This window comes from Sciurus carolinensis, chromosome 5, assembly GCF_902686445.1.
Source record: "Sciurus carolinensis chromosome 5, mSciCar1.2, whole genome shotgun sequence".
NCBI classification, from domain to species: Eukaryota; Metazoa; Chordata; class Mammalia; order Rodentia; family Sciuridae; genus Sciurus; species Sciurus carolinensis.
The window spans coordinates 102,397,304-102,411,142 of NC_062217.1; the positions used below are offsets into that span (position 1 = coordinate 102,397,304).

The following is a 13,839-nucleotide window of genomic DNA, read 5'->3' on the forward strand; positions in this document are numbered from 1 at the left end:
AAGAGTACAGGCAGGTGCACAACATACTCAGACCCCAGCCTGAAATGACAGTGAGTGAAATGACAATAGCTTGAGGTCCCTTACTCAGTGGACATCATGGAGAACTGGTTTGGCATCACAGAAAAAGTCAGTGCCATGTTCCTTCACAGATGTCCGTCAGGACATTCATGTCAGGGCCTTCATTTCAGATGAGATCGGGTGCATTAGAGGTGGTATGACTGTAGACGGCAGCGCCTCATTTCAGTGACACATGCCTCATTTAGTGCAGCAATGCTCATGGGAATGAAAGGTTGGAAACCACCCAGATAGCCATCAATAGCGTAAGCTGTGGTTGTTCCATTCAGTGGAGTTCAGAGAAGGAGGTTTCTATGTATTGACTTGGGAAGATTTTCTAGGTATATTAAGTGGCCACTGCAGATGGTAGGGCACATTGCTCAGATTGTTTTGTAATTAACTTATAGTCTTATTAATACCTAAAGTTAATATACTAATTTTTGGAGATTTAGCAGCACATATTCCAAACTGTTTCTCATGTCTCTCTTGTTTAAGGGTGGGCAGGTAGAGTTCTAGGACAGTTCAGTGTTTGCTTTTATCTGTTTCTGTGTGGTTGTATTTTTAAAAAGTAGATTCTTAGAATGGTGGACTTGGTAACCTATTTAAATGATCTTTCTTTCTTCAGGCCTCTCTTTTAGATGGCCAAGCTAACTGTTCTGGGTTTCATTTGAGCTACTATGTGCTCTTTGCAAAATACCAAGGCAATGGGACTGGGGTGGTAGCTCAGTGTTGGAGCACTTCCCTAGCACCCCCCTACCCCCAAAAAAAAGAGAGAAGAAAATTACCAAGGCAAGAGTATGGTTCCACTTACTATTTCTTTATGACTACACAAGAAATAGTGTGCCTTTTATCCTTTGGAAGGAAAGACTCGTGTGTGTGTGTGTGTGTGCGCGCGCGTGCGTGTGAATATTGTGATAGGATTTTGATACTATTGTAATTTTGTGCTGTGGTATCTTTTTAAAGAAAAAATCAAATCCACTGCCAGTATCTTCGATGATGAGGAAGGAGATCTGTTCAAAGAAAAATCAGCAGCTTTGCCAGAAACTACTGTGAATCAGACAGATGAAAACAAAGGAAGAGCAGAAAAAACGGTGAGCAGGAGGCAAAATAAAGAATGTTGATCTGGTGCAGTTTACTAATTCATCTGGAGCCCAGAGGGAAGTATTGTTCCCTTTCATATTTGTATTGAAGAACACTCAGATACCTACCATCGAGATTCAGCAATTGTAGGGATTTTGCCCAATATTCTATGTATCTGAATCTTTCTATACAGCTAAATTCAGAAATTATGTTAAATTATGACATTTAACGCCTAAATATCTCTTCATGGGAGTTCCGTGTAACTAAAAGCATTATCAATAGCTAGGAGATTAACATAAATGCTGTAGTAGAATATAATATCTAATCCATATTCTGATTTCTTCCATTTGCCCCAATGTGTCTTTGTAAAATCACAACCAACAAAAAAATAATTGACATTAAATTATCTCATGTGTAGTCCACATTCTAATTTTTTTTCTTGTCTCAAATATATCTTTTATGAAAAGTGCTTTTTTAAATACAAAACTAAAGCCTCCTCCTGTGTTTTTCTTTTTTTATGGCCAGCCGGTTATCTTGTAGAATGTATAACAATGTGAATTTCCCTGATCGTTTTCCTACAATTAGATTTAGGTTTAGATTTGCATTTTTGGCAAAAATGTAGTCAGGCAAAGTGTCCACTGCCTCACCTCCCAAGACACCCCAAGCCAACTATGATCTTGATAACATTTTGTTTTGTCATTTGGTTAAAGTGGTGCATGTCTGTAATCCCAGTGGCTTGGAAGGCTGAGGCAGGAGGATGGCAAGTTCAGTGCTAACCTCAGCAACTTAGTGAGGCCCTCAGCAACTCAGGAAGACCCTGTCTTTAAATAAAATACAAAAAAGGGTTGGGGATGTGACTCAGTGGTTAAATGCTCCTGGGTATAATCCCCAGTACCAAAAAAAAAAAAAAAAAAAGATGTTAACTACACTGCTCCACTGGGAAGGCGCCTTCCTTTCTTTTGTCATTAATAAACTGATGTCTATATGATCTATTCTCTACCAGCCTTGAATTCAGTGGTTTTAATTTAATATCTACTGTTGATTTTTTTCCTGAACCATTTAACCTGTGAGGGGTGTGAAAGAATGTCTAATTCTATATTTCATCTACCCTTACTAGTTGACATTCTTCTAAATATAAGTTTTCTCCTCATCCTTCCTCCCATTTTTAGTGTTTTTTTGGGAGTATGCTTACTTTATTCAACTTGATATAACCCACTCCCTTCATCATTGTTATTTTTGATACTCAAATTGACCTGTGTTTGGCCAGTGGTCTATCTATGTCATCATTAGTTGTGAAGCTCCTTTGGCTGCTTCCTTCCCCTGCTCTCCTGCACAGCTTGCTCCTCCCATGTTTCCAAAACTTATCTCATTGTGTCATGACCTTGCAATGAAATCTGACTTCTCTTCCTGCCACCAGAGTCCCAGCATTCAGAACAGGCAGGGCAGCCTGCCTTTCTATGTATCTCTGATTGTATATGTCCCCTCTGTGCACTGCATGGCGTGGGCAGTCTCTCCTGCTGCCTGGTGCCAGATGTGCCTTTTGCTCTGTCTTGTTTTTCTCAGTTTCCTCTGTCTGGAATTCTCTTGCTTTTACCATCTCACTGTGCCTGAACCTTGTCCATCCTAGGAAATTTACTTTCCCAAGGAACTGTTTCTTGCCTCTCTCCTAACTTAAACCAATTTTTAAATTACTTTGCTTTGTACCAATTATTTGTGTGAACTTTGTACTCACTCAAAGTCCACAGCATCTTTATTCCTGAAGTTCATGACTTGGTGCCTTCTCATAGAAAAGACTCAATATGTTTTCTGAATGAATGGTTAGCTAAACTAATTTTCAGGTATGTAATTTACTAATCCTCCATTTTTCTTTTTTCCCCCACAAAGGTTACACTGTCTTCTAGCAAAAATCTCAAGTTCTTATCAGAAACAAAGACTCAGAAAGGTTTATTTTCAGATGAGGAGGACTCTGAGGTATGGAATTCTCTTTCTTATTCCTGGATGTTCATCTATGAATGTGACATTAAAGACTGTTCAGCATAGGACTTCTTTTTTTTTAATTTGTTCTTTTCATTTATATGTAACAGTAGAATGCATTTTGACATATGCATACATGGAATATAACTTCCCATTTTTATGGTTGTACATGATGTGAATACTGATTATGTATTCATATATGAACATAGGAAAGTTATGTCCAGTTCATTCTACTGTCTTCCCAATCCCCTTTCCTTCCCCCCACTACCCCCTCTCCAATCCATCTGATAAACTTCCCCTTCTCTCCACCCCCCACCCCACATTACCTCCCACCCTGCCTATTGTGAGAGTCAGCATCCACATATCAGAGAGAACATTTGGCCTTTGTTTTTGGGGGATTGGCTTATTTTACTTCGCATGATAGCCTCCAGTTCCATCTCCTTACTGGCAAATTCCCTAATATCATTCTCTTTAAGACTGAGTAATATTCCATTGTGAATAGGTACCACATTTTCTTTATCCATTCATCTGTTGAAAGGCACCTAAGCTGGTTCCATAGCTTAGCTATAATGAATTGAGCTGCTATAAATGTTGATGTGGCTGTGTCATTATAGTATGTTGATGTTAAGTCCTTTTGGGTATATACTGAAGAGTGGGATAACTGGGTCAAATGGCCCCATTCCAAGTTTTCTGAGGTATCTCCATATTGCTTTCCAAAGCAGCCACACCACTTTGCAGTTCCACCAGCAGTTTACAAATGTACCTTCTTCCCTACATCCTCACCAGTGTTTATCGTTACTTGTATTCTTGACACTTGCCATTCTGACTGGAGTGAGATGAAATCTTAGCATAGTTTTAATTTACATTTCTCATTGCTAGGGATGTTGAACATGTTCTCATGTGTTTGTTGACTGATCATATTTCCTCTTCTGTTCAGTTTCTTGAGGCATAGGACTTTTTATTAAATAGTTTAGTTCTTTCTTTAAAACTAATCTCTTGAAAAAACATGGTCCTTAGAAAGCAATATGTATGTGATACTTCTTATTTTGGTATTGAATCCATTCCATCTCATGGAAGGAAAGTACCCTCTTTGGGATGCTCAGATTTTAGGCTGTTTTTTGGTATACACCATGAGGCATTCATACCAAAATAGAAAGCAACCTGTTGCTTCCTTTTTTGATAGTCTTGCTAACTAAATAGTGGACTTAATTCTATAGAGACATATATTTTGTCTTGTTATGTCCAGTCACAGATTGTAGCTAGCCTTGGTCCCTGTAGGCTGTCAGAAGCTTCACTGCTTTTTCTGACTCCCTCACACCTAATCCTTTCTGAATTGATTTTAGGCTGATCTCTTGGGATGGGAGACCCATACAAGAATATAAAGGGAAATAGTAAGCTGCCTTCACAGAAAAATATATGGACATGGCAGAAATTTACATGTAATTTCAAGAAATTGTGGACTCTAGGTTCAGCTCTCAAGATTAGATTTTGTGCTCAAAGCCAGGATGAACACATAACTTTTGGGAGGTGAACTGATTACACTCGATGTAAATAACACCTTTAAGGTTTGAATATCATTGAAGGCTTACGTACAGAGATAGGAATTAACCAAAGTCCTGGTAAGCCAGATTCCTGACCATCAAGGCACCATGCAGTCAGGTCCATGCTCTGAGTTACCCCATGCTCCTTTTTTATCACCTTTGGGGCTGCACTGGTCTCATCATGCGGCATACTCACATGTTAGGGTGTTTGTACTGGCTCTTGCCCCTCTGGAAGACTCCCCTCAGAAGTTCTTTGGGTTACTTCCTCACTCTTCTTGAGGTTGTCTTGAGGCCTCCCCCGATGGCCCTACTGAGATGAGGCTGCCAGCATCTACCACACTGTGCTCTGTCTCCCCTCTTCTCTTCTGTTATTTATTTACTTGTTCATTGTCTCTACCCCAAACTAGTTTAAGCTCCACAACATTTTGTTCCCTGCTTATATACCTGACATGCTACCTTTTGTACTAATGCTTGGTATTAATTATTCAGTAATTGTTAAGTGCATGGAAGAAGCAAATGTGAGTGATTACAGTGACTTACCAAGTGTTCTGGTTATTATTGCTATGAAACAAATCATGATTTTTGTGCTTTAAAACATCAAGTTTTATTGTCTCTTACGGAACTAGAGGTTGACTGAGCTCAGTTAGGCAGTTGTCCCTAAAGGTCTCTTATATCTTAGGGAGTAAGGACAGAGAATCATCCCACTCATGTCTGGTGCCTAGGTGAGAAAGACTCAAGCTGCTGGAGCTCCTGGGCCCCCCCCTCTATCCCTTCGTGGTCACCCAGCATGGCAGCTTCAAGGAAGCTGGGTCTCTTGTGTGGTTGCAAGTGAGATTGTTGAGAGAGAGCTGGGAAGAGACTGTATTGCCTTTTGTAACCCAGCCTTGGAAATCAAGTGCATGCTGCATCTGTTTGTTGGTTGAGACAGTCAGAAAGGCCCACTCAGAACAAATGGCAGGGGCATATTCTCTGTTTCTTGATGGTGGAAGTGTCAGTGAACTAGAATTTTTTTTTAATTGCCATCAAAGGCTTTGCCCTATGTATGTCATCACAGAATGAGTGATTTTATTGGATATTGTTGGGATTCTTAGATAAGGAAAAGTAAAACAAGACAATTTAGGAAATAAAGCATTGAAGCAATATCAAGTGTGGAGCTGAAACTTGTCCTGGGAAGTCATTTTGGGGGACATGTTTGGGGTAATAGAAATATCTTTTTTTTCTAACACCAAGAAAAGTCCAAAATTGTGATGTTACTCTGGTTTGGGTTGCTTTCATTTTCTGAAAGCAGCAGAGCCCTTACTTTAACCTGCATATAAAGGTGGGAGGGACATGGGACTCTGTGGAATCCAGGTGAAAAACACTGTACTGAGAAGAACTGTTCTCAACTTATTAGGTCTATATTTGAGGTCTAATTGCTGATTTAATAATTTAAATGAGTTATTCAAAGAGGTCTTAGAAAATATGTTCTCATCCTAATTGTCTAGTGCTTTCTTTGTAGTCCAAGTCAACATATTATAACTGTCTAATGATTTCTTCAGAATCTTACAGGTCTTTTCCTGGTTTGCAATAGTGTGTAACTATAGCTCAAGTAGAATAGTCAGTGTTTTTAAGTAGAAACTTAACATTATGATCTTAGGAGAGAGAGGTATAACAATCATAGATATAACAATCATAGATTCAGTAATTTGGGAATCTAACCACTGTTTCCATTATTGAATTTGTGTGATTTTTCTCTTAATTCTTTAGACAAAAAAGAAGTAGGTTTTTTGTTTTGTTTTTTTTAAGTCTTGATAGGACATTGATTAGAAAATCTCTTCCTGCCTTACATCCTTTAGATGGGAACACGGAAGTCCCCAGAGTCCTGTGGGACTCTTAGAACCTCAGGCTTTTGTGCCTTGCAAAACCAGGGTGAAATCTGAGGCTCTTTAAAGATTGTTTCAGCCATCTTCCCTCTCCCTTTCAACCTAGGTGCATGGCAGCCATCACATTCTCTTCTTTAGTGTTTTGTATTGAACCGATACACCCAACTAACCAGCAACTTCAATCTTGATCCAACAGGATTTGTTTTCTTCTCAAAATGCAAGTAAGTCCAAAGGTGCATCTCTCCTGCCCAACAAACTCCCCACATCGGTCTCCCTTTTTGATGATGAAGATGAAGAGGTAAACATTGTTATTGCAGCACCAGATAATTAACTTTTAGATCAGTGGAAAGTTGTTGATATGACTTTATAGAGACTCATATAGTAGAAAAGGTGATGGGGAAGCAGTCATGCTCCCTGCAACTCAAACAAAAATATGTTTGAGGCAACTCTTTAAGTTTTCCTAGCTATACATTGAGGAGGATGTTAAGACTTCTAAACCAGGTGTTTTTTGTTTGTTTTGTTGGTTGGTTATTTTTTGGTACTAGGGCTTGAACCCAGGGCCTTATGTGTGCTAGGCAAGCATTCGGCCACTGAGCTACATCCTCAACCCCCAGTCTAATTCTTAAAGAAAACTCAGTAGATTTCATTTTTCTCTGCATTTGAGAAATATTTTTTAGAGATTGAATCTGTGTTATACTCAATGATGTGCAAGAATGTCTTGGACAAAGTGAAAAGAGAATGACCTTGTCCCCAGTTTGCTTTTCTCTCCCATCTGAATGGGGAGAGCAGAGTGGCAGAGATAAATGAACAGGGAAATAAACAAAACTTTAATCCTTATGCAGTATCATGCAGTGGCTAAGCTTATGGGTTATTGCCTCAGACCTAGCTCTCATCATTGAAGACAAGGGACCTTCAATAAAAAACTTAACTTTCTGCAGTCTCATATGGGTTAAAGGTAAATGAGATTGTTGTGAGAGCTAAAACAACTAATGTAAAATCCTTGCACAGTGCCCAGCACAGAGTAAATAATATGAATGTTCACTTTTGTCTTTAGTTCTCTTATTGGATACCCAATCATGATTCTCATGACCTTTTCTACCTTACCACACTCTCCTTAGTGCTCCATTCATTAATTTTTATGGTTCAGGATGGTCCTTCTGCTGTACCATACTGTTAAGGGTTTTTCCAATCTAACCTAGTCCCAGACCCTCTGACAGTTTTGTTCCATTGGCTTAACAAGAGATACTTTTGGATGCTTGACTACACAATAATTTATAAATGCCGTTGAACCCATAATCGTTAGCCCTTATGATGCCAGGAATTTATTTCTTAACTTTGTATATATTTTTTTAATGACCTGAAACACAAGTCATTCCTCCCCTCTTTCCTAGATCTGTGTGTCTTTCTTAGCTCTAAAAGAATGGAGAAATCCCCCTTGTTCTCTCTTTTTATCCTTTGCTCCAGTTTCTAATTCACAAAAAGAGGTGTGAGTTGCTGTCTGACTGCTGCTGGGGCTCTCATGCCCATAGGAGCACCAGGTGGGGTCACTGAATGGTCCTCCGTTCCCCCTCCTCCCACCTTGTCCTCAAGTTGCCCTTCCCTTGCTCCTTCCCAGTATTCTGTCTTCAAGTTCAGTGGTAATCTGTTTCCCTTCCAGAGGTAGAGAATGTAATTAGAAAGACTCTTATGGAGTGGGATCTCCTAGCAGTTAATGACTTTTTTCCCCCCAGATATGTTGTTTTCTGTTCTCGATGGAGACTTAACTCCCTTTGACATGGGAAAACAAATTTACATTTTCTGTTTTATGTGTATGAAGCCATCATACCTCTCCACCATTTGTATTTCTAGGATAATCTTTTTGGGGCTCCAGCTGCTACAAAGCAGACATCATCTCTACAAACTCATAGTCAAGAGAAAGTAAAACCTTTGGAGCAGTCCAAAAAGAAAGCATCTACTTTGTTGTTCAGCAGTGATGAAGAGGTGGGTTAAGATTTTGCCTGAAGAGGAGGAAGATAGTATCTGATGGGATTTAAGAGTTACAGCTAACCTGAACATTGTTGTTGTTATTGTTGTTTTTACCTGCCTATTTCATACCTACTGAAGTTCATTTACCAAAAAATGATGTTTATAAGGTTGTGTCTTTTCTTAAAGAAAGATATTTAGGAACTGGGGTCGTAGCTTGGTGGAGCACTTGCCTCTCATGTAAGGCATTGGGTTCGATCCTCAGCACCACATAAAAATAAAGGTATTTTGTTCATCTGCAATTAAAAATATATTTTTTTATAAAAAGAAAGATTTAATATGTCTAATGCAATAATTTAAAATTACTCTGTCCAAAATGGCTAGAATAAGTGTGGCCCCTAAATTATAATACATGCTAATTCAGATGAGTTAGACCATGTAGAGAAGTAAAGATTTCTCACCCATTACAAGGTTTATGTCTGAGACCCTGTACCAAAAGAAAGATCAACAAGGGAAAAGCAAACAAGTTACTTAAGGTAAGTTTTAGACTTCTTTAGAAGCCATCAAAAATAAAGACTCAGGGAAACAGGAAAACCTGCTAAGTCTGAGGAAGACATGCATAATTGTGGAGACACATAATTGGGCAAAAGAGATATATGATCTAGTGGTAATAAGCTGGGGAGAGTTTAGCAAGAACTGTTCATTGAGAGTTTTCTCTAGGATAGGCAAGTGCTCTACTCTTGAGCTCAGCCTCAACCTCCCTGGATTTTTAATGTGTTTTATGTTTCAAGGACCAGTGGAATATCACTGATTCACAGACCAAGTCAGCATCTGACAGCAGGTCCAAAGGAGAACTCAGGGACTCAGGGAACAACCAGGGCCAGGAGGCCAAGACAGTGAAAAAGACCAGTCTCTTTGAAGAAGATGACGAAGATGATCTGTTTGCTATTGCCAAAGACAGGTGAGATGGTCATTGTAAGAAATCATTCACTTAGTGTCTGTAGCAGTAAGGAAAGACTTTCAGTGCCCAAGATGTTCGGTGCTTCCATTCTTAATGGTTGGCACCTCCTAGTCCCAACACAATTGCAAGTGTAAATGTCCTTGCCTGTGAGAAATACTGAGAAATGTTTGTCTTGGATCCTTACTTGATTTTATCCATTTTTTTAACCTTGAAATATTCTTTTTCTTAGTTTGTCAGGGGTTTAAATGTCTTTTTTGTGTTCGTTTTTGTGTTTTCTATGGATTTACCCTAAAGATTCTATAGTTTGGTCAAGATTACATAAAAGTTTATCATTTCCATAGAAATCACTTAGCACTGAAAAACATCCTGTTAAGGGGGTAGTTCTCTGCAGAACTCTGGTATCCTACTAGATATCAGGAACCTTTACTGGGCTGTGTGACTCTCCACATCGATACTTGAACAGAAATTGGCAGGAAAATTGGAACAAACATGGGCTGTGTTGATGTAACATCCTTCCTGATTAGTCGTGGATTCAGAATAAAACTCTTGCTAATAATACTTTTTTCTCTTAAAAACTTTAAATGATAAATTTGAAATTAACATGACTGGCAGTAGCATAAAGAGGTAATTGATTGGACCTGTCAATCCTGTACCTTATGTGATTATGCTTCTTTAGGTAGATTTAAAAATACCTCAGGCTTAGTGGTCGAGCACTCAGATAGCATGTGTGAGACACTGGGTTTGATCCTTAGCACCACATAAAAATAAATAAATAAAGGTATTATATCCAGCCACAACTAAAAATTAAAAAAAAAATAAAATAAAAGTACCTCATACTTCTATCTCCAAATATTATCCTCTCTTTAAGATTTCTCCAGTTCTGCTTTAGGCTCCCTTGTCTTGACCTCATTGGCTTCTGGTTCAGAATATAAGCTCTAGAATCCTAGTACCTGATGATAAATTCTGGCCTTGCCATCTGTTTGAATAGCCTTGGGCAAGTTGACCTAATTTCTTTGTGCCTCAGTTTCCTCATTTCTTGTCAAGTTTTTGAAATGATTAAATGAAAATCAAATGCAAAATGCTGAGAACAATAGCTGGTATGTTGCCAACACTTGAATGTTGTCATTCATCATGATAAATGCAGGGGAAATATTTCATTCCTTTCTTTTTGATGCTGTCTCTCTCCTGGAACACTGTTCTTCCTTTTTAATCTGGCCAGCTTCTTTCAGAATATAGTGTAAGTCCTCTCTTTTAAGAAGCCTTCCCTGACCTGAACAGATAAGAATTAGGGTGGAGAGTGTAGAGCAGACTCAGCTCTACCTTCATGTGCCTCTCCATGACTCGACTGCAGTTGAGTGTTCTGTGTACTTTGGAGAAGTTACCTGTTTATCAGCATGCCCCCTGACACATTCATAGTCATAATGTGATCACAGTTATAAACTGAACATTTTATTTATAGATTCTGGTGCCAGCCATGTACATTATCTGGTTTTCATTAATGCTTTCTCTACCCTACACTCATTCCATCTTCAGTTGTTCCTGAAGTTGTATGTTGAATTTTATATATGGGAAGTAATGCATAGCTTTCATCAGATTTCAGAAGAAAGTTTTACAGACAATAAATAAGTGTAGGTGAGGATGTGGAAGAGTTATAAACCTCATATACTGCTGGTAGGAATGTAAAATGGTACAAACTAGTTCGGAAAAAAAATTAGCACTTCCTCAAAAGGTTAAACAGGGCTGGGGTTGTAGCTCAGTGGTAGAGTGCTTACCGTAGCACATGTGAGGCACTGGGTTCAATCCTCAGCACCACATGAAAATAAATAAATAAATAAAATAAAGGCATTGTGTCAGTCTACCACTAAAAAAAATTTATAAAATAAAACCCCCCAAAATGTTAGCGTTAACCATATGACCCAATAAATTCATTCCTAGGTATATACCTAAGAGAAGTGAAAATGTTTATTCAGACAGAAACTTTGACATGAATGTTCATTGTAGCATTATTCACAGTAGCCCTAAAGTAAAAACAACCCAGATATTCATCAACAAATGGATGGATAAACAAAATGTTGCGTAACCATACAGTGGACATTTTACTCATGAATAAAAAAGGAATAAAGTAGTGATCCTTGCTACGACGTGGATTTTTTTTTTTACATAGGGCAATGATGTTTATTTTTTTTCCTTCCCCCCCACCCCTCCCACCCCTCTTTTCCCTCTATACAGTCCTTCTTTCCTTCATTCTTACCGCTCTCCTTATCCCTAACCCTAAACCTAACCCTAAACCTAATGCTAACCCCTCCCATCCCCCATTATATGTCCTCATCTGCTTATCAACGAAATCATTCGTCCTTTAGTTTTTTGAGATTGGCTTATCTCACTTAGCATGATATTCTCCAATTTCATCCATTTGCCTACAAATGCCATAATTTTATCATTCTTCATTGCGGAGTAATATTCCATTGTATAAATATGCCACAGTTTCTTTATCCATTCATCAACTGAAGGGCATCTAGGTTGGTTCCACAATCTGGCTATGGTGAATTGAGCAGCAGTGAACATTGATGTGGCTGTATCTCTGTAGTATGCTGATTTTAAGTCCTTTGGGTATAGGCCAAGGAGTGGGATAGCTGGGTCAAATGGTGTTTCCATTCCAAGCTTTCTGAGGAATCTCCACACTGCTTTCCAGAGTGGCTGCACTAATTTGCAACCCCACCAGCAATGTATGAGTGTTCCTTTTTCACCACATCCTCGCCAACACCTATTGTTGCTTGTATTCTTGATAATCGCCATTCTAATTGGGGTGAGATGAAATCTTAGGGTAGTTTGATTTGCATTTCCCTTATTACTAGGGATGTTGAACATTTTTTCATATATCTGTTGATTACTTGTACATCTTCTTCTGTGAAGTGTCTGTTCATTTCCTTAGCCCATTTGTTGATTGGATTATTTGTATTCTTCGTGTAGAGTTTTTTGAGTTCTTTATAGATTCTGGAAATTAGCACTCTATCTGAGGTATGGTTGGCAAAGATATTCTCCCACTCTGTAGGCTCTCTCTTCACATTTCTGATAGTTTCCTTTGCTGAGAGAAAGCTTTTTAGTTTGAATCTATCCCAGTTGTTGATTCTTGCTTTTATTTCTTGTGCTATGGGAGTCCTGTTAAGGAAGTCTGATCCTAAGCCAACAAGTTGAAGATTTGGACCTACTTTTTCTTCTATAAGATGCAGGGTCTCGAAGACCAGAGATTTTATAATTCCACTTATATGAAATGTCCAGAGTAGATAATTCCAGAGAAACAGAACGTAGAATGGTAGTTACCAGGGTTTGTGGGGAGAAGGGAATGGTGAGTGACTGCTGAAGGGCGTGAACTTTCTCTTTTTGGGTGATGAAGCGTACACTGAGATTGGGGTGATAGTTACACAGTGAAAATATGAAAATCCATTGATGTGTATATACTTTTTGAGAGGGTAAATTTTTGAAAAAAGTAGAAAGCAGACCACAAGACCACTTCCCAAAGCTGGCTCTGGCCCTGTGATATGGCTAAGCAGTTGTCTCTTTGTCCTGGGAAGTAGGTATGTATACTCCCTAATTCTTCCTCTGCTGTAGGAGGTGGTGAATGCCAAAAGTGTTGGGTGCCTTGCAGAGCTAACAGCTAGTACATCTTCACTGACTGAAAGTGACTGACAAGGGTCAAGATGATGAGGATCCTGGACTTAACTAACTTAAGTGACTCTTTATCATAGGTGACAAGGTAGAGACAAATTTCTCCTGTTTAAAAGTTTTTCTTATTTGCTTTCAACTGTATAAGATCCACAGAAGATGGTAGGTGGGTTGCTTTAGGTGTGGATTTAGAAGGAATATTGTTTTTGTTTTTAAAGCACTTTTGCCCTGAGTTTGACATTTTGTTTGTTTGTATAGTCAAAAGAAGACCCAGAGAGCATCACTCCTCTTTGAAGATGACGCTGATAGTGGAAGCTCTCTGTTTGGCTCTCCTCCTGCATCTGTTCCTCCTGCAGTAACGGTATTCTTAATCTTATAGACCCAGGAAATAGCCTTAAACTTATGCTACATAAATAGTAATACCACCCTGAGTCAGCTCTGAAACTCTGACTTTGGAGGTTGAGTCTTAAGGGAAGAACTTATTTGCCTAATTTATAAAGAGCTTTTTTGGTTAGCAGTGTTTTCCACATGAAGCACACATGCAAAGCCTAAAGAAAAGGATCCCTCCATGTCATGTAGCCCATTCAGTCAAGATTGGGAATAAGAAATTGCCAGGAGAGAGAGAGTCTAGTGACATGGAGTTCTGCAGACATTAGACTAGGCCAGTTAAGGCATGTGTTAGTCAAGTTTCTTTCACTATGTCAAAAATATCTGAGATATTGAACTTACAAGGAGGGAATGT

The 13,839-nt window shown here is 38.8% G+C and overlaps 1 protein-coding gene across 1 annotated transcript in view; it reads left to right on the plus strand.

The window, feature by feature from the left end:
* The window catches only part of LOC124984859 (WASH complex subunit 2A-like), a 66,954-nt gene that overhangs the window by 24,396 nt on the left and 28,719 nt on the right, over window positions 1-13,839 (plus strand). Inside the window, exons 16-21 of the mRNA XM_047552946.1 lie at window positions 1,018-1,145; window positions 3,019-3,105; window positions 6,708-6,809; window positions 8,360-8,491; window positions 9,265-9,434; window positions 13,356-13,458. Coding sequence (XP_047408902.1) covers window positions 1,018-1,145; window positions 3,019-3,105; window positions 6,708-6,809; window positions 8,360-8,491; window positions 9,265-9,434; window positions 13,356-13,458 — 722 coding nt within the window. The remainder of the gene's footprint in view (window positions 1-1,017; window positions 1,146-3,018; window positions 3,106-6,707; window positions 6,810-8,359; window positions 8,492-9,264; window positions 9,435-13,355; window positions 13,459-13,839) is intronic.